The sequence below is a fragment of the Falco peregrinus genome, chromosome Z (genome assembly GCF_023634155.1).
Source record: "Falco peregrinus isolate bFalPer1 chromosome Z, bFalPer1.pri, whole genome shotgun sequence".
Lineage (NCBI taxonomy): Eukaryota > Metazoa > Chordata > Aves > Falconiformes > Falconidae > Falco > Falco peregrinus.
In genome coordinates this window covers 11,729,320-11,751,615 of record NC_073739.1, presented here as the reverse complement: position 1 = coordinate 11,751,615, position 22,296 = coordinate 11,729,320, and the positions used below count along the sequence as shown (strand labels likewise).

Below are 22,296 nucleotides of genomic sequence, written 5' to 3'. Positions count from 1 at the left end.
AGACCTTTCAGTAAGGTCATTTCAAAATTAGCTTTACACTGTCATAGTGACATACAGTGAATGAAGATATGATTTTTATGCCATTTTCCAGTGCCAGCATGGTGGAAACTCATCTCAACGTAAGTAAGAATCAGGTCCATAATGAACAGTTTTCTCAAAGTTCTTTGTACACACCAGTTCCCAACTTCAGCCTTTTTTTTTTTTTTTTATTACAACTTGGTGTTTCAAGTGAGTAAGTACTTTGGTTATCTCACAATTTAGAGTAGCCAGTCTGAGACATTTACTGCTGTTCCTGTTGCTGGACAGAGGATTTAGTGAAGGTCTGGCCTTAAGCGGGAAATGAGAAATTGATGAACAGTGATGGGGAATATGGACAGGCATATCTGTTACAACACAGACTTCTTATCATGCAGGGAGTCTGCTGCTGAAGATCCTGTATATTATTACAACATTAGACTATATGAATTCTTTGTACCACACAAACTACTGACTTGCTGATCCAAACTGCACCAGCCAAGAACATCCTAAACAATTAGGATATCACAGGGGGAGAAAAAAAATAATCTTTTAACAATTGATACAATTTATTTTATTGAAACAATACCAACAGAATTCACTCCAAGGATAAGTAGTTATACCTGTCTTGCTGCGGCTGAGGTTTCCCCTCCATTGCAGTGAGAAGAGTTGGAGCCAATTCACATTGTTTTTCCACAGGCAGACGAGGGTATCCCATCTTAACATAAATTATGGTAAAATTCTAAAGGAGTAGAAAAAGCACGTAGTATTGCAACAGTGCAAAAGAAATACCTGCTCTTTAAACTCTTTTTGTATGTTGTGTTACATAACTGGTTGTTGGAAACAACGTATGTTTTGGGAGACCAATTTCTTAATTCTAAGGCTCACCAGACTAACAGCTATTAAAGGGGAGTCTCAGCAAAACCCAGTCAGAAAACCTAAGAAAATTCAGAAAGGGTTTTCTGAGTAGGTCCTGCTAAACCTCCACTTTAAAAGGATGAAAACAACAGTGCAAAAACCTTCTCTAGCTTCTCTTATTTGCTGCTAATTACACCAAAACCAGCTTTACCTGAGCAACAGCTTCAACGAAAGCAAATGTAATGTTCCCTCTCATCTACTTCCGAAACAAAATAGAAAGCAGTATTGAATAAATAGAAAGTCAGCAGCATAGGCAAGGTTTCTCTTGAAAATGTGTTTCTGTACCATCATGAAAATGCAATCCAAACACAGCCCAGTGATAGGTCAACACTGCAGAGCCATACTGAATACTGGACTACCTAACTGTTGCCATGTTGATCCAAATTCAGCCAAGAACTGCAGAGATAAGAGTTACGCATTCAGTGACCTGGTTGAAACAAGTGTTGAAGTGGGAAGTATGATGCTTCTTTGCAGATGGCACTTGTTAAAACTGTATGAAGCCTCATGGCACAAAACAACATGCATCACTCAGATACATGAATGAAAACAGATTTTTGACATGCCCAGCCAAAAGCACAGTTTATCTTCAAACAAGATCTTATTTTTTTTACTGCTCTACAGAATGCATGCATTCTAGAAGCCCTCAGCTATTTCTAAAGGGTGAACTCCAGATAATCCACTTGCTTAAAGACAGTATTACATTTTTTCTATGCTACTGCTGCTTAAAATCTAAATATTTCTCCATCAGTTTCTAAGACACTATGTTTTCCATTTATGCTACTTAGGAACGAACAGTCAAATGAGAAGGACAAAAAAAAATGCCTCTGATTTTATCACTTTTTTCATGATGGTCATTTGCAATAGATCTACCACAGCTGAAATGAAAATTGTCTTCACAGACAAAAACTTTTTTAAACTATTTTCACTCTTTAAACTACACTGAAGGAATCCATCTAGTAAAGTTTCCCCATCTATAAAATAAGGGTTTTTTTCATCTTTTCTTCCTTGGCTAAGCTCCTGACCCTAAAAACACATAAAAATATGGGTTCTTAGGTGTTCAGAGAAATACAGATGTTTGAAATAAGACGGATCCTGCATGTATCAGGATAAGGGTTAGTTTGCAAAAGGGAGCTTCTAACAATGAATTGACCCTCTACAATACAAGCAAGGGCAATTCACGCATTCATGAAATATCAAGCACAATTACCAGTACTTTGGACAGAATCAATAGTGCAGCTGCTTTATGAAACTAATTTTAACCCAAAACAGACTACCAAGTTTAGTTTAGTTTAAAAAAACCTCTTAAAACATCAACCTCATGACAATAACACACTTGCTAGGAACAATGACAGAGCTAAAAACAGAGTTTCAAAAAATATTCTGCTTGTTACAAGTAAATCAGTAACTGTTCTTGGAAGAACAGACACTTACAGTGACAAAGGACACTGCAGAGGGATCTTGATATTGAACTAGCAATGTCTCTACTGGAAGCTGAATTTTTGGACGACTTTTGATGCGTTTATTCAGATGAACCAGCAGCTCCATGACCTGACAGGAAGAAAACAAAAAACCTGAAAGAGTCACCATTTTTACTACACTGACCTTTGCACATCATCCCCAGTCCAGAAGGCAGGCCTATTATAAACAAATCAGGCCTGAGCTTCATGATTATTCAATCTCTAAGAAAATGGCATCCATCATTTATTGCATTATCTTGAAACCACTCTGACATGTCTCAAGTCACTAAGACAAACACATAAAAAGTCCCAAACCACACCACAACCAATAACCTCCATTAATAGAAATGTCAATAAGAAATGATTACTGAGGATGACTACACAGTTGGTTACCATCCCCTCAAAACTGAGCCTGCCTTGGAAACCCACACTGCTGCTCTGTCTTGGGGCTGTAGAGTAACTCCAGTTCACAACATGGAACAAAAAAAACAATGAAAAAAATGCACCCATGATAAAGTTTTCAAGTAAGCGTATGAAGACAATGCTTGGAGTGGAACAATACTCAACTGAAACCCACCAGGCAAAAGAAGCCAAAAGGAGCCCTATGCATGTCAGGCAGGAGCAAGGCACAGCCCTGGCCTGGGCAGGCAGAGCCCCAGCAGAAACGTCAATGGGGCCAAACAGCAGCTCTGGGGGAATGGCCCTGGACTGTGAACTGAGCAGAGGCCAGACTGCATTGAAACAAGAGAAGTGCAGAGTGGTACATTCTCATGATGAGGACTCTCAAGTAGTCAAGCAGGGGCCCAGAGAGTTTGTGCAGTCTCTATCCTTGGAAGTTTCTAGAGACTCATCTCTATAAACCCTTCACCATCCTTGCCAGAACTTGTAATGGCCCATTTTAAGCAGGAGGTTGGTCTGGAGAACTTCCAAGTCCCCTCCAAGATGAATTACCCATGATTCTACAATCCCATGGAATAGTTTCTCAGCATAGCATCAGCAAAGTGCCATTTGTAAATCCACTAAATGAGATACCATAATTGAATGGAGGAACTCAAAAAACTACAGACAGCATCCAGTATGGCACAATAGGTTCTTAGAAATCACACAAAACACCTGCATCTTGCCTACAAACCCTACCAGGTTCTCAAGTGGCGCGATGCAAAAATGCAAGTAATATGAAGTGGTGTCAGCTCAACTTCAGTAAAACCAGACAGAGCCCGTCCTAGATGCATGTTGACTTCAAGCAACGGAAGTCAAAAAGCCATGGTGGGCATGCTGTCCTGTGTTTTTTATGGCTTATTACCTTGGTATGGTGAAAAAGCAGCTGAATTACTGTCACTGGACTTTGTCATGGAAACTGCAGAACCATATGCTTATTGAGCTGCATATGAGCTAAGACATCACCTTCATATCCACTCCAGGACTAAGTATCAAACAAAACAATGTCCAGCTATAATCTAGAGCAACTGCATAGCTGACCACAAGCATGGGATTGAGACCAGATAAGCCGGCAAGCTAAGTAATGCTGACAGCTACCAAATTTTGCTGCTGCAAAATTATTATAATAGCAGTCACAAATTACTATTATGTTAGAGAGGAAAAAATGTGTCTGCACACACTTTTTTGTGAAGGAAGAGAAACACACAACTACAACAGAGCTTGAGGAACCTGTTCAAGTTACCCACAGTGGCTGGTGAAAAAATACGTGGATGGATTTGGGTATGTGTGAGAGTTTAGCTCATGTCCTGCTTCTCTAATCATTAATATCAGATCAGTGCACTATGGAACTCATCCAGAAGTACTCATGTGACCTGAATCAGGCAAATGTCTGCACATCTGAGTATGACTGCTTCTTACGGTTTTGCTGGCTTCACATGGGTTGCATAAAGCGACACAGTATCCAGTCTGGCACAAATGCTGCCAGTGCATTGCTTGCTTCTTGGAACACATCTGAACCCACAGAGTGAACTCACCCCAGATTAGTTCTTTGTGTGACACTGCTAGGGTAACTGATTCGGTAAAAAAAAAAAATCCTAGAGTTGAATCTGTCAAAATGTCGCCTGAAGAGGGATTACCTTTTCAGAGTAAATGGACTAACAAGGTACAGGCATTGCAAGTTTATCCATATAGCTAGACTACATCCTAGATCTGAAAACATATGAGGACAATCGGGTTCAAATTACTGAATGCTGCAGTAATACTGACCTGACAGTCAAAAAATTAAGAGCACCCATAAGACCAACAAAGCAATATGTTAAGGCAGCAGGAAGAAAAATGGAATTTTAAGTTACCCTTTCCATGTTAGCAGTACAAGCTTGAGTAGAAAGTTAGTCTGGGGAGTCAGAGTGAAAAATGTGTAGTCAATCCATGTGGTGTACTGAATGAACTACACTGTGCTTCTGAAATTCAGTGAAAGGAAGTCCTTGAGCAATGGCATTGATCTACCTTCAGCAGCCTACTGGCAACACACAGATGTTCTTTTTTGCCCATATGCTATGAAAAGTCAACATTTTTGACTACATTGTCAATTCAATCAAGATGATTTGAGTTTTCAAATGACAATTAACTATGTTGGTACATTTTTTCGTTGTTGTTAGGTGTGGGGGTTTTTTTTAAGTCATTACAATAATTGCAGAGGAGACATGACATGGAACAGCAGACATCCGTCACTGCCTGTAGTCAGTCACTGGGTCATAAGGAGTCTGTCCTTCTCTTTCCATTCTATTTCATCTACTTCATAAGTCATTGTTAGATTAGCTTTCCAATCACCTGAGTGCTCATGTGAGGAGACATACACTTTTGTTTTATTTCATTGCCTTAACATGATTTTGAGGCTGGAGTTGAAAAACAGGCACATTCTTTGTTGTCCAATAGGAAAAATTAGCGCTGGAAAGAAAGTCAGGCATTTGTGCTTAAAAGTCATTAGCATTTGAAAATGCATCATACTTCTTAAGACACCTACCCACATTAACAACAGAGTAACCTGTAACCGGGCTAGGACCAAACAGTTTTGGAGGTGGAATTTAATATGTACCTGAATGAATTCTGTGATAAAGCTGCCTTCTGTACCAGGGGACTGAATTCCTTCAGATAGATATCAAAGTCCATCTTCAAAATTGTTTGGTCCTTGCTCCTATTCCTGTTATCAGACAAGTGAACGACATCGATGAGCATGTCTTCATGAGTCTTTCACACACAGAAGCAAGCTTGCTCCATATGTGCCATATATAAGTCAGGGGAATGCACAACAGCCCTAACCTGGAAGCCACAGCAACCACTGCTATGGCAGAAAGTCTTGGTCTCAGGCTAACTCACAGCTAGGTGGTCACAAGTGGAAACAAACGCAGCCTCCACAACCTGCAAAAGCCACACAGTTGCAAAAAACCTTGCTGATGCAAGCAGTAACTGTTTCCTTTAAGCCCTAATAGCTGCGATAAACCCATTCTCTATCAGGCTCACAACAACTTTTCCTCAAAATGTCAATTTCTTCACTGAGAAGAACCAAGCACAGTAAACCATGATACACTGGGGCATTTCCTTCTCCCTGATCTGGAACATACTGTTACAGTAAATTGCCCAGAGAAGCAGCTGAGTCACTATCCCTGGAGGTATTTGGAGGGAGATGTGGTGCTTAGGAACATTGTTTAGTAATTGACTTGGTGGTCCTGGGTTGACGGTTGGACTCTAAGGTCTTAAAGCTCTTTTCCAACCTAAACTATTCTATGATTCAAAATGGCACTCTTACCTTTTTACGAACTCCTTCCTGTGTGCTGGACAGCTTGAGGAGAACAGGGGGTAGGAATTTGGAAATAATGTTCTGTAACTGCTCGTCTGTTTCTGCATGGCCAAGACGCAAGAACACACGCTCAAGCTGATCTGCAGTTCAAAAAAAAAAACAAACAACAAAAAACCAAGACAAAAACCTGGTTGAAACTTGAAATTGCTGTAGCAAGAAAACAACTTTTTCTCAACATTCCCTAACAGGCCTGTAAGAAATGCTGTACATGATTCTCAAAGTACTTCCATCTCAACAGCACTCAGCAGAGAGCCATCTTGTATTTTTACCGTTAACTGAGCCAACTGTTGATGGCAGAAACCAGTCTGATAGCTTTGAGTACTAGTCTCCACAATTACAGAGAGACCACTCTTACCAAAGACAGGAGCAATTAAGATTTTCTTTGCTTCACACTGTGTTTCAAGTAGAGGCTAGAATATCTCCAAAAGTGAAACTCAAGGTTAGGATCTCAAGTCATTCCTGCCCTTTCTGCTTTGACAGCAAAGGTTTGCAGCTAACTTTTGAAAATATGCTTGCTGTGATCTGCATTCAGACCATGATGTTCTGTATTTCCTCTAGTTAATCAGAGGGTAAAAAGATCTGGCCAATTCTTGCTATTATTCTTGTTAAACCCAGAGTTCCGGTCATGCACAGCGATCCCATTGTTGTAGATATTGTGTCAACAGAACAAAAACACCAAGCACTTACAACAGAACCCAAGACTGTTAGTATTGCAGAAAGGGAAGTGTCTAGGCAAAGTACAAGTTATAAGCCAGGGGCAAGCCACATCATGGCAGTTGCCTACAAATAAACAGGCCACACACTTGAAAGCACCAGAAACAAGCTACAAAGTGAGAAATAAATTCTTTGAAAGCTTGAGACTATTGTTCCCAGACAAATTTGATACTCATGGGAGTATTCATAGGACATCTTGACACAGACTAATCTGTTCTGCCCACAACTTTCTGTTATGGCACTCAGGTCTTCCAGGAAATCTTTACAAAGCAGTACAAATGTTGACTGATTCAGTTACTGATTTGTTAAAATTTGTTGTTCTTTTTTTTCCAAAAGACAGCCAGTTACTGATTTGTTACAATTTGTTGATCTTTTTTCCCAAAAGACAGCATTGTCATCAATAGGAGTAAGATCATAAATGTGAAACTCTGGACATATTGCCATAACTTAAAACACAAAGCTCCTATTACAAAGCTGCTGGAGTGTTCTAACAAATTCCTCTAACAGCTTCCTCTAGCCAGCAGGTCACCTCCCCAAACCCAGGAAGGAACAGGGAAAAAAAAATATATTTTAACATCTGCAATGAGGTAGAAGTTGCAATTCCTACAAGATCAAGAGGAGGAGTGGGGCATGGAGAAATTACATCTGCTTTCTCAGGAAACTAGCAGAAGATCATTTCAAGGAAACAGATGACACTAAAACCTTCTGTCAGCAGCTCAAGCACAAGGGCTGATGACCATACATCTTTATAAAAAGAATGGGAGAGTCCCCATGTCAAATGCCAGCATGCAGCTGCCCCAACAGCTAAACCAGGCAAAGCAAAACGTCCCTGTCACAGCAGCACTCCCAGCCACCAGGCTGACAACAGTCCTTGTGCACAGGATCACGAGCATCTCTTCTCCATACTGCAGCACTGCGGGCCAGACCTACAGGCAGCAAGGCCCAGGGCTTCTGAAGGGACAACAGGTCTTCAGACATCCTACAAGGAGTAAATCATTCCCCCTAAAACTAAAGTGACCTGCTGCAAGCTGAGATTAGAGGGAGACCAAGGAGAAACCTCCTTCAGCAGAGTAGGATCACTAGGCTGGCTGTAAAAGAATACAGAGGCAACAGAGAAAAAAGCACTGGTAGAGGGCAGAGGGAATGATTGAGGTGAATGGATATGGTTGGAACCTCAGTGAAGAAAAAGGATGTTCAAATGCAAATACAGCTCTAGCCAGCAAACCTATCGCGACGTAGCTGTAAAAGCCTTTACTGTCCTGTTTTTTTAAAGTCTGTGCTATCCCTGCACTGAGTCCTCACAGCATCATTCCTCCTCTGCCAGCAGCAGATTAAACAGATCACTTCCAACATCTTATTTTCTGCTCAGCAAATATGACAGGCAGCTGAAAAGACAGAGGACTATGAAATTTTACTGTCAGGGAAATTGCAAGCCGAAATTCTGCAGCACCTACAATGCAAACTGACTTGCGAGTCAATCTCTTGCTTCAGACAGATTTCATTGAACAATCAGGCTTTCAGCTAGTTTACAATTTCACAACATTTATCTCATAATCCAATTTTTTTTTTAATTTAATCCTAACAATTTCTCTCTTCACTTTCCTCTTCAAGTCATGCCCCTGTTATCGATTTGTTCATAAGTAAAGATTGATTGACTTTATTTGATTGATTATTTGATTTTATAGAATTATTTTATAGAATAGAAATATAGAAGGATAAAAATATATTTTGAGGAAATTTATAATTGCTCAGTAAAAGCTGCTATGAGACCCTCTGTACATCCTGTACCAAGGCCAGAAGAATGGGCTGGAATTATTGTTGAAACTTAGGTAATAATTTAGGGTTTAAAAGGTTTCTTTGTATCTGACCAGTCTTCTGCATGTAGAAAGTGTATTGAGATGTCAGAATATGAGATTAATGGAAATTGGGAAGAGTCGACTGGAACAGCTTGTAGTTGCCTGCCAAGAAACCGTGAACTTTAGTAAAAGGTAATTCCGGCAGGGGGAGATCGCGACCACCGACTCATATACCACCTACCCAAATCGTACCCCAGACCCATTTCTAGACCTTTCTAAGCTCTACTGCGCAGAATCGGATATAGGAGGAGCCTATGTTAATGATTTACTGGAAATGTTATGATTATGTATGAATAGTTAATGAATATGTATGAATAAGTTCTCTATATGGTATTTGATTTTGAGACCTGGTGTGCGTTGATCGTGAGAGGACTCGCTCACGCACAATAAAGAAGTGTCTACTTATCTACATCACATTGGTGTCGATAAGTTCCTCATTCCGAGATTTCGGTAACAGTTTTGGCACCCCAGATGGGACCTCGCTGAAGGAGACCGGAGGAGTCGGGGACCTGATCGGTTCCAGCCGGCACCGAGGATTTCTCGGGGACACCCATCGATCCCCGATCTGTAAGGCTCTTCGTGACGTTCCCTGGATTTTTGGTAAGACACTTCTTTTTTTTAATTGTAGTAAGTGGGTTGGAGTCCCACTAAAGTAAGTAAGTAAGTGCACTAGAGGAAGTGGGTAGGAGTCCCACTATAATAAGTGTATGGTAAGGAGTGGGATGGAGACCCACCAGTGAGTTTGAGTCTCACTGAGTAAGTCTGCCTGTCAGACGCGGTGAAAGCTGCGCAGGGTTGGACTAAAAGGATCCTTGTGGAAGTGGAAGCCTAGGCGTCTGCCCGTAAGACATAAGCGAGAGCTATTGCAGGGTTGGACAAAAGTGGAAACAAAGAGAAACTATATGCTATAGTGTTCTCTAAGGTAGTGCCTCTAACAAGAAGTGAGAAGAAGTTTTTGGGGGTTTTTGTTGTTTTTTGAGTTTGTGTATTAGGAAGAAAATTAAGAGGTATAATATTGTGTTATATGTTTGTTTAAAGTAACTGTGGGAAAGTGTGAGTGTGGCTGTAAGGGTGAGATGTGTAATTGAGAACGAAAGTGAGTGTGGAGTGTGGATCCGCGGATTGGAGTGACAGAGTTGAATAATTGTGTATTGTACTGTGAGTAATTACATCATGGCAACTAAATTAACTCGGTTGTTTAAAAGTAAAAGCATGGGTAATCTCGCTGTAAATGACAAAATCCCGAAAAATTCTTTGTTGGGATGTTTATTGGCACATTGGGGAAATTTACAGGATGATCTGCAAAAGAGCCAGATGATTGAGTATTGTAATAATTTGAGTATTGTAATAATTGGTGGCCTTTGTATATATTGGATGATCAGGAAAAGTGGCCCACGAATGGGACACTGAATTATAACACTATTCTGCAGTTAATGCTGTATTGTAAAAGAGAAGGGAAATGGAATAAAATGCCAGATGTGGATTTGGTTTTTTTTTACTTAAGACAAAGAAAGGATTGGCAGGATGAATGTAAGCTAACTATTAGAGATAATTTGGTAATGGCTATAACTTCTGATAATAAGAAAGTGGAAAAAAATGTTCAAATTGTGAGATTGGGAGTAGATACAGGAGCAACATTTTTTTTATTAAATACCTGTAAAGGAAAAATTGGAACAAAAACAGGCCATTCCTGCAACCCCTGGATTTGAAATTTGGAAATAAGATAATTACACATGAATTTTTGTATGTACCAGAATGTCTGATACCCTTGTTAGGAAGAGATTTGTTATCCAAATTAAATGCACAGATTGTTTTTGACGAAGGAGAGCTTTTCTTGAAAATACCTGAGTCAAAAACGGGAGAAATCCTGATGATACAAGAAAAGGTAAAGGAACAAGAAATTCCACCGGAGGTGGATTTGGCAGTGATCCCTACTGTATGGGAAACAAATATTCCTGGTAAATCGAAACTAGCAGAACCTGTTAAAATAGATTTGAAGGAAGGCGCAGGAACAGTGAGAATTAAACAATATCCAATCAAACCGGAAGTGAGACAGGAATTGAAGAAATTGAGTGATAAATTTTTGGAGTATAAAATTTTGGAAGAATGTGAATCTGAGTATAATACTCCTATTTTACCAGCCAGAAAACCTTCGGGTGAATATAGACTGGTACAAGACTTGAGAGCAGTAAATCAAATAGTTAAGGATATTTATCCTGTGGTAGCAAACCCTTATACACTGTTAACAGCATTGAGGGAGAACTATCAGTGGTTTACAGTGCTTGATTTAAAAGCTGCTTTCTTTTGTATACCTTTGGAAAAGGAAAGCAGAAAACTGTTTGCTTTTGAATGGGAAAATCCTCAAACTGGGCGAAAGATGCAGTTGACATGGACTAGATTACCCCAAGGATTTAAAAACAGTCCAACTATTTTTGGAAATCATTTAGCAAAGGAATTTGAAATCTGGAAACAGGATAAATCAAGACCTGGGCATTTACTTTTACAATATGTGGATGATATATTGATTGCTACAGAATAAAGATTTATCTGTATACAGGTGACTATTGACCTTTTGAATTTCCTGGGACTAAATGGGTATAAGGTATCCAGGAAGAAAGCCCAAATAGCCTGCCAGACTGTGATACATCTCGGCTTTGAGATTTCAAAAGGACAACGACAATTAGGAAAAGATCGCAAAGAAGCTATTTGTGGTATACCTGAGCCGAGAAATATTCATGAACTCAGAGCATTTTTGGGAATGACTGGGTGGTGTCGCCTTTGGATCATGAACTATGGGCTAATAGCTAAACCGCTGTACGAGGCCCAAAAGAATTCCCCCTTTGTATGGGGCCCACAACAGCAAAAGGCTTTTGTAGAGTTAAAACACGCCTTAATGTCTTCACCTGCTTTGGGACTGCTGGATCTAACCAAAGATTTCCAGTTGTTTGTTCATGAAAGGCAACACCTTGCACTGGGAGTGTTAACCCAGAGGATAGGAAGCTGGAAACGACCAGTCGGATATTTCTCTAAACAACTGGACACAGTGAGTAGAGGGTGGCCAAACTGCCTTCGAGCAGTAGCAGCAACAGTGATGCTCATACAAGAAGCTCAAAAGTTAACTTTGGGAAGAACAATAACAGTCTATGTTCCACACATGGTGATAACTGTCCTAGAACAGAAGGGGGGACACTGGCTGTTCCCCAGCCGAATGATGAAGTACCAAGTGGCATTGACTGAACAGGATGATGTGATTCTAAAGACAACTAACCTGGTAAATCCTGCAGTGTTTTTAAGTTCCATACAGGAAGAAGGACGACTGGAACATGATTGCTTGGCTGCCATCGAGTATGTTTATTCCAGTCGTGAAGATCTGAAGGATGTGCCCTTGGAGCGACCAGACTGGGAATTGTATACTGATGGAAGCAGCTTTATGGAACAAGGAGTCCGATACGCCGGATACGCGGTAACAACAGAGGCTACAGTTACAGAAGCAGGAGCATTGGCGAGTACCACATCAGCCCAAAAGGCGGAACTCATCGCTTTAATTCGAGCCTTAGAACTAAGCAAAGACAAGAGAGTAAATATTTGGACTGATTCAAAATATGCCTTTGGGGTAGTGCATGTCCATGGAGCTTTGTGGAAAGAGAGGGGGTTATTGTCCTCTCAAGGATCAAACATTAAGCATCAAACAGAAATTTTATGATTATGGCAAGCAGTTCAAAAGCCAGATCAAGTAGCAATCATGCACTGTAAGGCACACCAGATTGGGAATACAAAAATAATAGCTGGGAATAATTTAGCTGATAGAACAGCAAAAAAAAAAAAAAAAAGGTAGCAAAGAAACAAGCATTGCAAATGGCAATAATTCCTTCTAAAACAGTAACCCTTCCTAGGGAAAAACCGAGATATTCAGAGGAAGATGACAAATTGGGTCAGTTATTAAATGCTAAGAAAAACTTAGCTGGATGGTGCATAACTCCTAACGGACAGGTAGTAATTCCACCTCTTGTGATGAGAGAGATAATTCAAACGAGGCATCAAGAATGTCACTGGGGAGCAGAAGCTTTAGTAACATCTTTATGAAAGCAAGTAATATCAGTTAAGATGTTGGGAATAGCTAAAATGGTAACTGCAAAGTGTGAAGTATGTTTGAAAAATAATCCAGTGATTAAGAAAAAGGTTCAAAAGGGTAGGCTGAAGTCTGGTACAGAACCTGGAGATTATTGGCAAGTAGATTTTTCAGAGTTACCTAGACAAAATGGGTACCGGTACATCCTGGTAGGGGTTGATACTTTTACAGGATGGCCAGAAGCCCTTCCCTGTCGCACCACACAAGCAAAAAGAGGTTGTGAAGTGGTTAATACAAGAAATAATTCCGAGATTTGGAGTTCCTATTGGAATTTCCTCTGACAGAGGTCCACACTTTGTTGCTGAAGTAGTCCAAAGTGTTAGCAAAGTATTGGGTATTAATTGGGATTTGCATGCGTCTTGGAGACCGCAATTTAGTGGAAAAGTGGAGAGGATGAATCAAACTTTGAAACGACAAATAAGTAAAATTTGTCAAGAAACCAGTCTAAAGTGGCCTCAGGCACTTCCATTGGCATTATTATGAATCAGGGTACAGCCAAAGAGTGGAACCTCAGTCAGTCCTTATGAATTATTATATGGAAAACCATATGAGTCTCTAGAACCAAATCTAAACATACATGTAAAAGGAAAACAAGATGTGTATAACTATTTGCTTTTTCTAAGGAAAACTTTGGCTGCAATTTGGAGTGTAGTAATTTGGAATAGACCTATACCCCTGGAAGATTCAGTGCATAATTTCCAACCAGGAGACTATGTCTATGTGAAGACCTGGACCTCTGAACCTTTGCAGGAGCGCTGGAGAGGACCTTTCCAGATACTGTTAACCACTTTTACAGCTATCAAGATAGCAGAATCAGATGCTTGGATACATTATACTCGAGTGAAGAAAGCACCTACTCCATGGAAGATTGTCAATCGTGACCCAGAGACTTTAAAATTGACACTGAAACATGTCTAATTTTTATATTGGATTTTATTTTGGTCGGTAGTGTTGGTGGGATCATGGGCCAGCTTGTGGACAGGAACAAAAGACAAATAGAAACAGAACAAGTAATTGACATTCCCAAACAAATGGCTGAGGAAAATTTGATGGTAGGATTGATTAAAGAATTTGCCAATTTACAAAATGTCACGCAGCTCACTGCTTGTTTGCCAATACCGAAGGCAGCAGGTGAATCTATTCCATGGGGAATTTTAACCATGAATCCGACCAATCTGGAATATAAAAATGAGACCACCTATTGTGAACAAAGGCCAGTAACTCAATGGTATGAACAAGTAAAGGTTATTAGAAAACAGTGGAAGTCGCCAGGTAAAGAAACAGATTGTAAAAAAAAAACCAACACCAAACTATTGAATTATGATTTTATAACAGGATCCCGACCTAGTGCCATAGCTTGAGTTCTTCTTCCTGGGGGTCCAAATCTCCAGTTAGGATGGTGTTCTTACGATGAACAACTTAAAACCAATGTGAGCAGAAGTATCATGAAATGGAAGTGTAACAAAACTGGCCAAGGTACCCAATTAGTAGAACAATGGGACTCTATATGGTCTATGCCCATATTTTCTCATTTTCAGTATATGGCAAGAACTTCTTGGTGTTTTACCTGGGATGGAAAAGTTTTTTCAGTATTACCCTGGGTCAATGATAGGTCAACTTCATCGGGAGAGAAGGAAAATAAAATAGTGCCATGGTGGAAATGGGAAAAAGTGTATGATTGCAGTAAAGCAGACTTAGTAATCCAAAGAATTCCTCCATAGGCCACTGTTTTAAAATATGGTTGTTTTTGTCGAGGTCTTAAGAACACTCTCAATTTAACCAGCACTTTTACAGTTAGAAAAGGAACTCTGTTTAGTTGTAGTAAAACTACTATTTGCAGTCCAGGACATTTAGTTCGGGCATTGAGATGGAACCTGGACCACTCATCTACCATTAGATGGTAAAGTGAAACAAATTATTTTAAGCATGCCAACATTGTGTCCGATTTGGAAGAAATCACCATTTAGAGGATCCCTAGAGAATATAGAACTGAAACGAATAAAGAGATCTGAGACAAATGATGATAATTGGAATGAACCATCTACAGGAGTGAAAATTGGCTGGGCACTTGAATCACTTTTAAATCCTATAGCATCATACAGGAACAGAGCATGGCTTTACAAGTTAACTGGTCAAGTGCAAAAATTAGCAAACGTTACTAAAAAGGGGTTTAAGGAATTGAACATAAAATTACAGGCGACCTCTAGAATGACTTTACAAAATAGAATGGCATTAGATATGCTCTTACTTAAAGAACATGGAGTATGTGGATATCTCAAGGATAAACTGGACCACTGTTATATCCACATTCCAAATGTCACTCAGGATGTGGAACATGATCTAGACCTATTAGGAAAAATTGAAAAAGAAACTGAAACAATTCAAAAGGATATGTCAGAAGATTGGCTTGGAAAATTTTTAACAAATTAGGATGGAACTTGAGTGTTGACGGCAAGGGAAGTCAAGCGGGCAAACTCAATATGAGTGATAAAGCAAGCTTCGATTTATTACGGTGCGATTATGTCTTATATACAGTTCCAGTTAATTATGCCTACTAGTCATCTGCTGATTGCCCAAGCTCTAAAGGGTTACATTTTCATACATCCTCCCACTTGCGGTTTCTGCAGATAGCTAGCTACATATTTTTTTTCTCTCTTGTCTACGTGAATTCCTCAAAGTTATTTACAACATTAGGCACAACATCAGTCTGTTTTTCTCAGCTTCCTTATCAGCATGCCTCAGCACAGCTGCAAGGCCTGCTTCAGCTAACTTACACTAACTTTGTTTCACAAAGACCTTTAAGGGAGTCATGGCCGTGATCACACAGCCATTCTGCAACACTTGAGCTCTTGGATACAATCCATAATCAAAAATTTGTTTTTGTTACTGATTGTCTTTTTGATGATCATGCTAGTATATGCATGTTTGAAGAAGCAGTTTACCAATAGGATTGCAGTCAATCGTATGATTATGAGAGAAGTACCTACTAGTCCACCAAGGTATAGCCCACCACCAAAATATGTTGAAACAAATGATATGTAAATAATGTGAAAGTATTGAAATAATGATTTTCAACACTTTCAAAGGGGGGAAATGTTATCGATTTGTTCATAAGTAAAGATTGATTGACTTTATTTGATTGATTGATTTTATAGAATTATTTTATAGAATAGAAATATAGAAGGATAAAAATATATTTTGAGGAAACTTATAATTGCTCAGTAAAAGCTGCTATGAGACCCTCTGTACATCCTGTACCAAGGCCAGAAGAATGGGCTGGAATTATTGTTGAAACTTAGGTAATAATTTAGGGTTTAAAAGGTTTCTTTGTATCTGACCAGTCTTCTGCATGTAGAAAGTGTATTGAGATGTCAGAATATGAGATTAATGGAAATTGGGAAGAGTCGACTGGAACAGCTTGTAGTTGCCTGCCAAGAAACCGTGAACTTTAGTAAAAGGTAATTCCGGCAGGGGGAGATCGCGACCACCGACTCATATACCACCTACCCAAATCGTACCCCAGACCCATTTCTAGACCTTTCTAAGCTCTACTGCGCAGAATCGGATATAGGAGGAGCCTATGTTAATGATTTACTGGAAATGTTATGATTATGTATGAATAGTTAATGAATATGTATGAATAAGTTCTCTATATGGTATTTGATTTTGAGACCTGGTGTGCGTTGATCGTGAGAGGACTCGCTCACGCACAATAAAGAAGTGTCTACTTATCTACATCACATTGGTGTCGATAAGTTCTTCATTCCGAGATTTCGGTAACACCCCCTCCCCCCAAGGACCTCCACAGTGTCTCATGACCCCAGCTGCATTAGGTGACTGCTTACACCATGCCAAGCAGCCCTAGTAACTCAAAAAATGAATGAAATTACCAAATCTTTCCCCTCAGACCCAGAACTCCAGAAGATCACTGCAGACCTACCATCCTCAAGCAAGCCAACTGAGGAACCTTCCCAACAACATGTTCTTTCACATGGTAACAGATCAGGTTCAAGTGTGAGGAAACACGAGCGGTCATTTCCGAAGCCATCTGTTGTAGCCATGGGATGACACACGCCTTCCAAAAGCCACAGAAACCACTCTGCACATGCCCACAGGAAGCGCAGCAATGTGCTACATTTCCAGCATCTATGCCATTTCCAGCTTCCTCCGTTATTCTGTTGTTATAAGCAGCAACCAGAATTGTAATAATAATAAAAAAATATCAGGAGAAAAAAGGCTACCTACTTGTTTATGCTGCCTGTGACATATTTACTTTCCCCATTATCTCTGCTGCCTAGCCAGTTAATGCCATGCTGCCATCATGCATCCCTCCCTTAACCATAAGCATGACAGGACTCCAGAAAATTCAAGACTAGTCTCCTGGCTGCAGTCAAGAAACTGCTCAGGAGTTTGTCAGAGCACTCTCCTGTGCTGCCAATGCAGGCTGTATCCATAGCTGTGGGACAGGAAAACAGAGGTATAAACCCTCCCAAGTACCGCACGCTATTTTCTGCTCAGTTTTTATTCTACTAACAACTAAGACCATCTCTCAAGCTGACAGCATTCATTATGGGAAAGCATAAACCCCTGAGATTTAAAGCACCACACACAATGGTCCAAGAGAGGAGCCTGATGCTGTGTTCTACCTCCATGCGTGTTGCAGACTCGCTTGCTGGTGCAGGGCAAGCTCCTTCCCTTCCCTGCCTCTTCTCCTCACCTTCACCTAGCCTGCGTGCCCAGCCTGCGCCAGTGAGCAGATCACCGTGTATCAGACATCAAACCAGACAAAGGGTTTGCTCACAACCCGTCTCACATTCCCATAGCACGCACTCCACAACTTTTTAAGAATGAAGCCAAACCCTTCTCCATCTAATTTTACTGCCCCTACTGCCGACTATAAAACCGCATAGTTGTAACTTCACGGGTAAATGATAGGTTATATGATAACAAAAATAAGTGAAGCAAGAGGTCTAACTTGCTTTGCTATATACACCATAGAAAAAAAAAAAATTACACAAGACACTTTAAATAAGGTTTAGCAACTGAAATTGACTACTACAGCAATCTTACCACAACCTGACAACAAGAGCACTGAATTTTAATCACAAAGCTTTATGCATCTCAGTCTTTATAGCCAATACCAAACTTAAAATGCAGTTCAAGCAATGACACACTTCCTAGTTGAGTAATACAGTTAAAGGTATTTTTAAAGTTTTTGGAAGCACTGAAGAAAGAAGTAATGGGAGGCGTGGCATTTAGTAAAGTACACCGTTATCCCCACCTATAAAGCCAATACTTACGAGACCTGAAATTTTACAAAGGCTTCTCCTTCCTCGGTCTCACATTAAACCCTCATCTCAAATTTAGGACTGTAATATTTCCTTGGTATTGGTTCCCACCTATAGCACCCTCTGCATTAGCTAATTATGTTTGTTTATAAAATTCCTTCCATAGTCAATCTACCACAGTTCAGCTCTGGTGAACATGGGGCTGGGGGAACAATATGCTGTCAGAGGCAAAGAACCAACTTTTAATGCAGTCCAGAGAATTTACAAATACAATTAAAAAAGGAGGGGGTGGGGTGGAATTACAATGTAGGAATTTGCCATTGTTTTATTTACACTGGTAAGAAAGTCAAAGTGAAAGGGAGAAAGGAGGAAAGGAAGGAGACTTCACTAGAAACAACTGGAAAACCCTGTGCCCAATCCTGCAGGATTCTACAAAAACCACTACAAGAGCAAACTTGCACTTCAGAAACAATGGAAAAGCGTAGGGCACACGGAGATCATTGCAAGCCTTCTAGATTTGCTCCATTGTGAAGAGCTCCTTGCTTTGCCAGGGAGTGTTGGAAGGAATAATGCAAATAAGATTAAATCATTACTACCCTTCAGTGCATCACTGAATTCATCTTTTTGGGGATACTCTTACAAGTTTCCCTTCAGAAACATGAAAGCTGGAAGCAGTTTCTTGAAAAAAAGATGACTGCTATGCACACAGCTCATAAGCAGATTCTGGGCACCAGCCACAGTCCGTCAGACTTCCCCACAGTGTTAGAAATCACCTGAGAAATCATGTCTCGTTTAATATGTAGTCTTAGAAACATTTTATGTGTGACACAGCTATGACAGTCAACATTTTACTATGGATTTTAAAAAAAACCAACAAACCAACCAAGAATGAATTGCGTGAGTAGATTTACTTTTAAAATACATACAAGTAAGTCCATGCAAAATTTGTAACAGATATTCATGTATTTTGGTACAATCACAACTTCTTTCCATGCTGCTGTGTAGTATTTTCACACAGTATTTCATTTTTTTGTAGCATTTTCTTGCTGAGGGGGCAGCATTTACAAAAGGATGAACATAAATATGGAGAATTTAATAATGGGCATTGCATATAAAGACACATTTCCTTTCACTGTATGTAAATGAGCCAAAGCGGCAGGAAAACAAGATATATCTTTGTACCCTTGTTATCAGCAGCAGTGTCCAATTTGTGTCAACAGACATGGTTTATTTGGAATTTGAAATCCCCAAGTTACCATGGCAATGTAGCTACCTATCTGTCAGAAAATGCATGTTTCCCTTCTGGTTCTTTCCAGTCTCCATTTAAGACTACAAGGAGGAATATAGTTTTCAGTGCTTAAAGACCACACCTCATGCAAAAAGGAAAGATTTCAAAACGCAGACAATGTGTACTGTGATTTTCTTGTAAAATTTGTAAGAACAAGGCTCTAACTTGTGCTTTATAAACTTCCAAGTCCTACAACACTGGCCATAAAAGGGTCACAGATTTCTAAGTCTTGTTATTTCAGAACTGATCTTGCAGTCTCCCAAGCCAAGAGCAAAAGCCAAACCTGCTCACTGAAACACACCCCTTCTTCCCATTCTGCTATTACAGTAGCTTGCCAAAGAGAACAACTGAGAGGAAGACACAGAAAGGATGAAGTAAATAAACAAACATCTTAACATTTTCCTTCCGTTAGCAAGGGTGTCTCCCTCTTTTTTTTTTTTTTATTAAAATCATGGAAGTGAACTCTTTGAATGTTTTGCCTTACTGATGTAGCTAGTTCACTACATGTCGTTCTATCTCAGAAATCTGCTCTCAGTTCAGCTAAGCACCATTTCACGTGCACAGGTTCTCCTCGTCTTTATGCAAGATAAAGAATTAGATCCCTCTGGCATTCATAAATACTGTGCACAGTATCTCAGCTGTTCTGCACAGATCCCTCAGCAATGTAAATTTGTCTAGTTGAGTATCAAGCAAAACACACATTGTTCTTACAAAAACTGACTCAAGAAACTACTGGGGCTAGGACATGTCAAGCTAACTGTACTTCATAATTTAACTGATCACCACAAAAGCATCCCAGGAACCAAAAGAGAGAGTCAAAGTCCTCAGCAAAACAGAGCAGAGAATGGGGCTAGCAAAATGCTGTGCACAACGCCAGAATTTATCTTCACTTTCCCATAAAGTGTTTGTTTGACAGATTAGTGGTAGCGCTACATTAAGCATTTCTAGAACTGTTTCAGTAAATTAAATTAATCAAATCAAGTAAATCCTCCCCCTCCATTACCTAAACTCTGTAGAAACATTTAATCACGCTAGCATCCCCCACATTTTCTCCAAAAGGCTCTATGCCAAATCAAGAGTACTGGACACAGGAGTTTTTCAACTTTGCTGCCTGGATGGCAGGGGTAGTTTTAGGGGCAAGTTTCAGCTAAAGCAAAGGCTCAAAGACACTCTTCAGTCCCTCCAGAGCTAAACAATTCTTTTTGCACTATTCTGCATGCAGAATAAAAAATAAAGTTCTCATCTACTGTGCCACTACTATAATAGGAGTCAAATTCTGGTTCAAATGGTATTACGCTTTGGGAGAAAATATATCTAGTATGATTACAGCAGCAAACAGTGAGTCAGGATTTGCTGGTGCTATTCCTGGCTCTACGAGTAACCCATTGTGTGCTTACAGCCAAATCACTTAAGGGGGCATGTGTAAAAGTAGGCCAGTCACTGGGTTATTTCACAGGATCTGACCGGAAAAAGGCCATGAAAGCCTGAGGGAAAGGGGATATATTCTCTTCTTTCATCCTATTCTTCCATTTTATAGGAAAGCTTATATAAAACCTTGAACAGCATACAGAAATCCAAATGTTTGCACTATGCCAGGCTTAGGCTCTCCATTCAAGTGGCTGACTATTCTTACGCAAAATTAACTTTCCTTTCCCTTGCATCTGAACTCTCACAGCTTCAGGGGCAATTTACCGATTTTGCCCCTGTGACATTTTAAACTGTCACATCTCCATTCTTACACTGCCTTCAAACAATCTGTCCTCTAAAATGGTAAGCAACCTTATACAGAATTTAAAGAAACAGTATGCGTTTGTGTTTGACTGGAGCTATAGATCAAAGCTTACTATAGTCATGTGTATATAAGGCAAGGAAAGCTGGTTTTCCAATCTAAAACTAGTAGTAACTATTCTTTTTATTTTGGGGCTACTCATGATCCTTAAAAGGAACAGACTTCTTTCCAAATATGCTCAAATTTAACTGTTTAAATGTATCAAAAGACAGTAGGCCCACACAGAGGCTGTTCAGTAATATCACGTAGAGAAGGAGAGGCAAACTTTTTCCATTAGCTTTAATTTTCATTTAAGACTACAAGCACTTGCTATTCAGTGACAGATGAGGTACCAGGGAAAAAAAAAAACCCAACCAAAAAAATATCTATTCTTCCCCCACCCCAAGATTTCTGACCAAACCAATAAAAATCTCTCAATTCTGAAGGACACAGTGGTCAAATAACCTGAATGACATCATGTAATTATTAACCTGAATCTCAATCTAAGGACATTTGTCCTTTCAGTGCAGCTTAATACAAAGGGCTGCGTAGCAACCAGCACATGGCCAAGGACTAATTTTTTGCAGGATCAGATTTGGAAGCTGGGAAGCTAGATTACACATAGATAAAAGCCAAGGAGTTACAAGCAAGAGCTCTCACTGACTGGTTTCACCAAGGACAATAACATTAGCATTATAAAACTGACAATAGAATCTCTCAGATGACAGTGAGGTCTTTCACGGTCATGATTACAATTTATCCCACTTGTCAATGGCATAAATAGCTCGGCATTTGTGTCCTCTGACTCAAGCACTGGTGTAATTGAAAGATCCTTCTCATTCCACCATGAGCTCCTGGTTCTTTGGCGACATAAGGGCATCCCCACCATTTACTGTATGCCTGTTCTCCCTCGGCCTAGTTCCAGTAACATCTAACAAAGAGCAGAACGGGGATGTTACTTACACAGCAGCACACCTGCACCACCACCAATAAAAAAAGCCAAGTGACATATCACGCAGAAACGCCTTAGAGCTGAAAGCCCACAGCACAATCAAATATGCTACAAG

The 22,296-nt window shown here is 39.9% G+C and overlaps 1 protein-coding gene across 3 annotated transcripts in view; it reads right to left on the bottom strand.

Annotated features, from left to right (window-relative positions):
• The window catches only part of ECPAS (Ecm29 proteasome adaptor and scaffold), a 71,280-nt gene that overhangs the window by 47,622 nt on the left and 1,362 nt on the right, over positions 1-22,296 (bottom strand). For 2 of the 3 annotated variants that reach the window (XM_055790193.1, XM_055790192.1), the window contains exons 2-4: positions 6,136-6,266; positions 2,365-2,481; positions 639-757 (exon numbers count right to left, since the gene is read on the bottom strand). In XM_055790193.1, the coding sequence (XP_055646168.1) occupies positions 639-757; positions 2,365-2,481; positions 6,136-6,266 (367 nt within the window). Of the gene's footprint in view, positions 1-638; positions 758-2,364; positions 2,482-5,424; positions 5,530-6,135; positions 6,267-22,296 lie in introns of those variants that run through there. The other variant, XM_027789313.2, reaches the window with a different exon arrangement.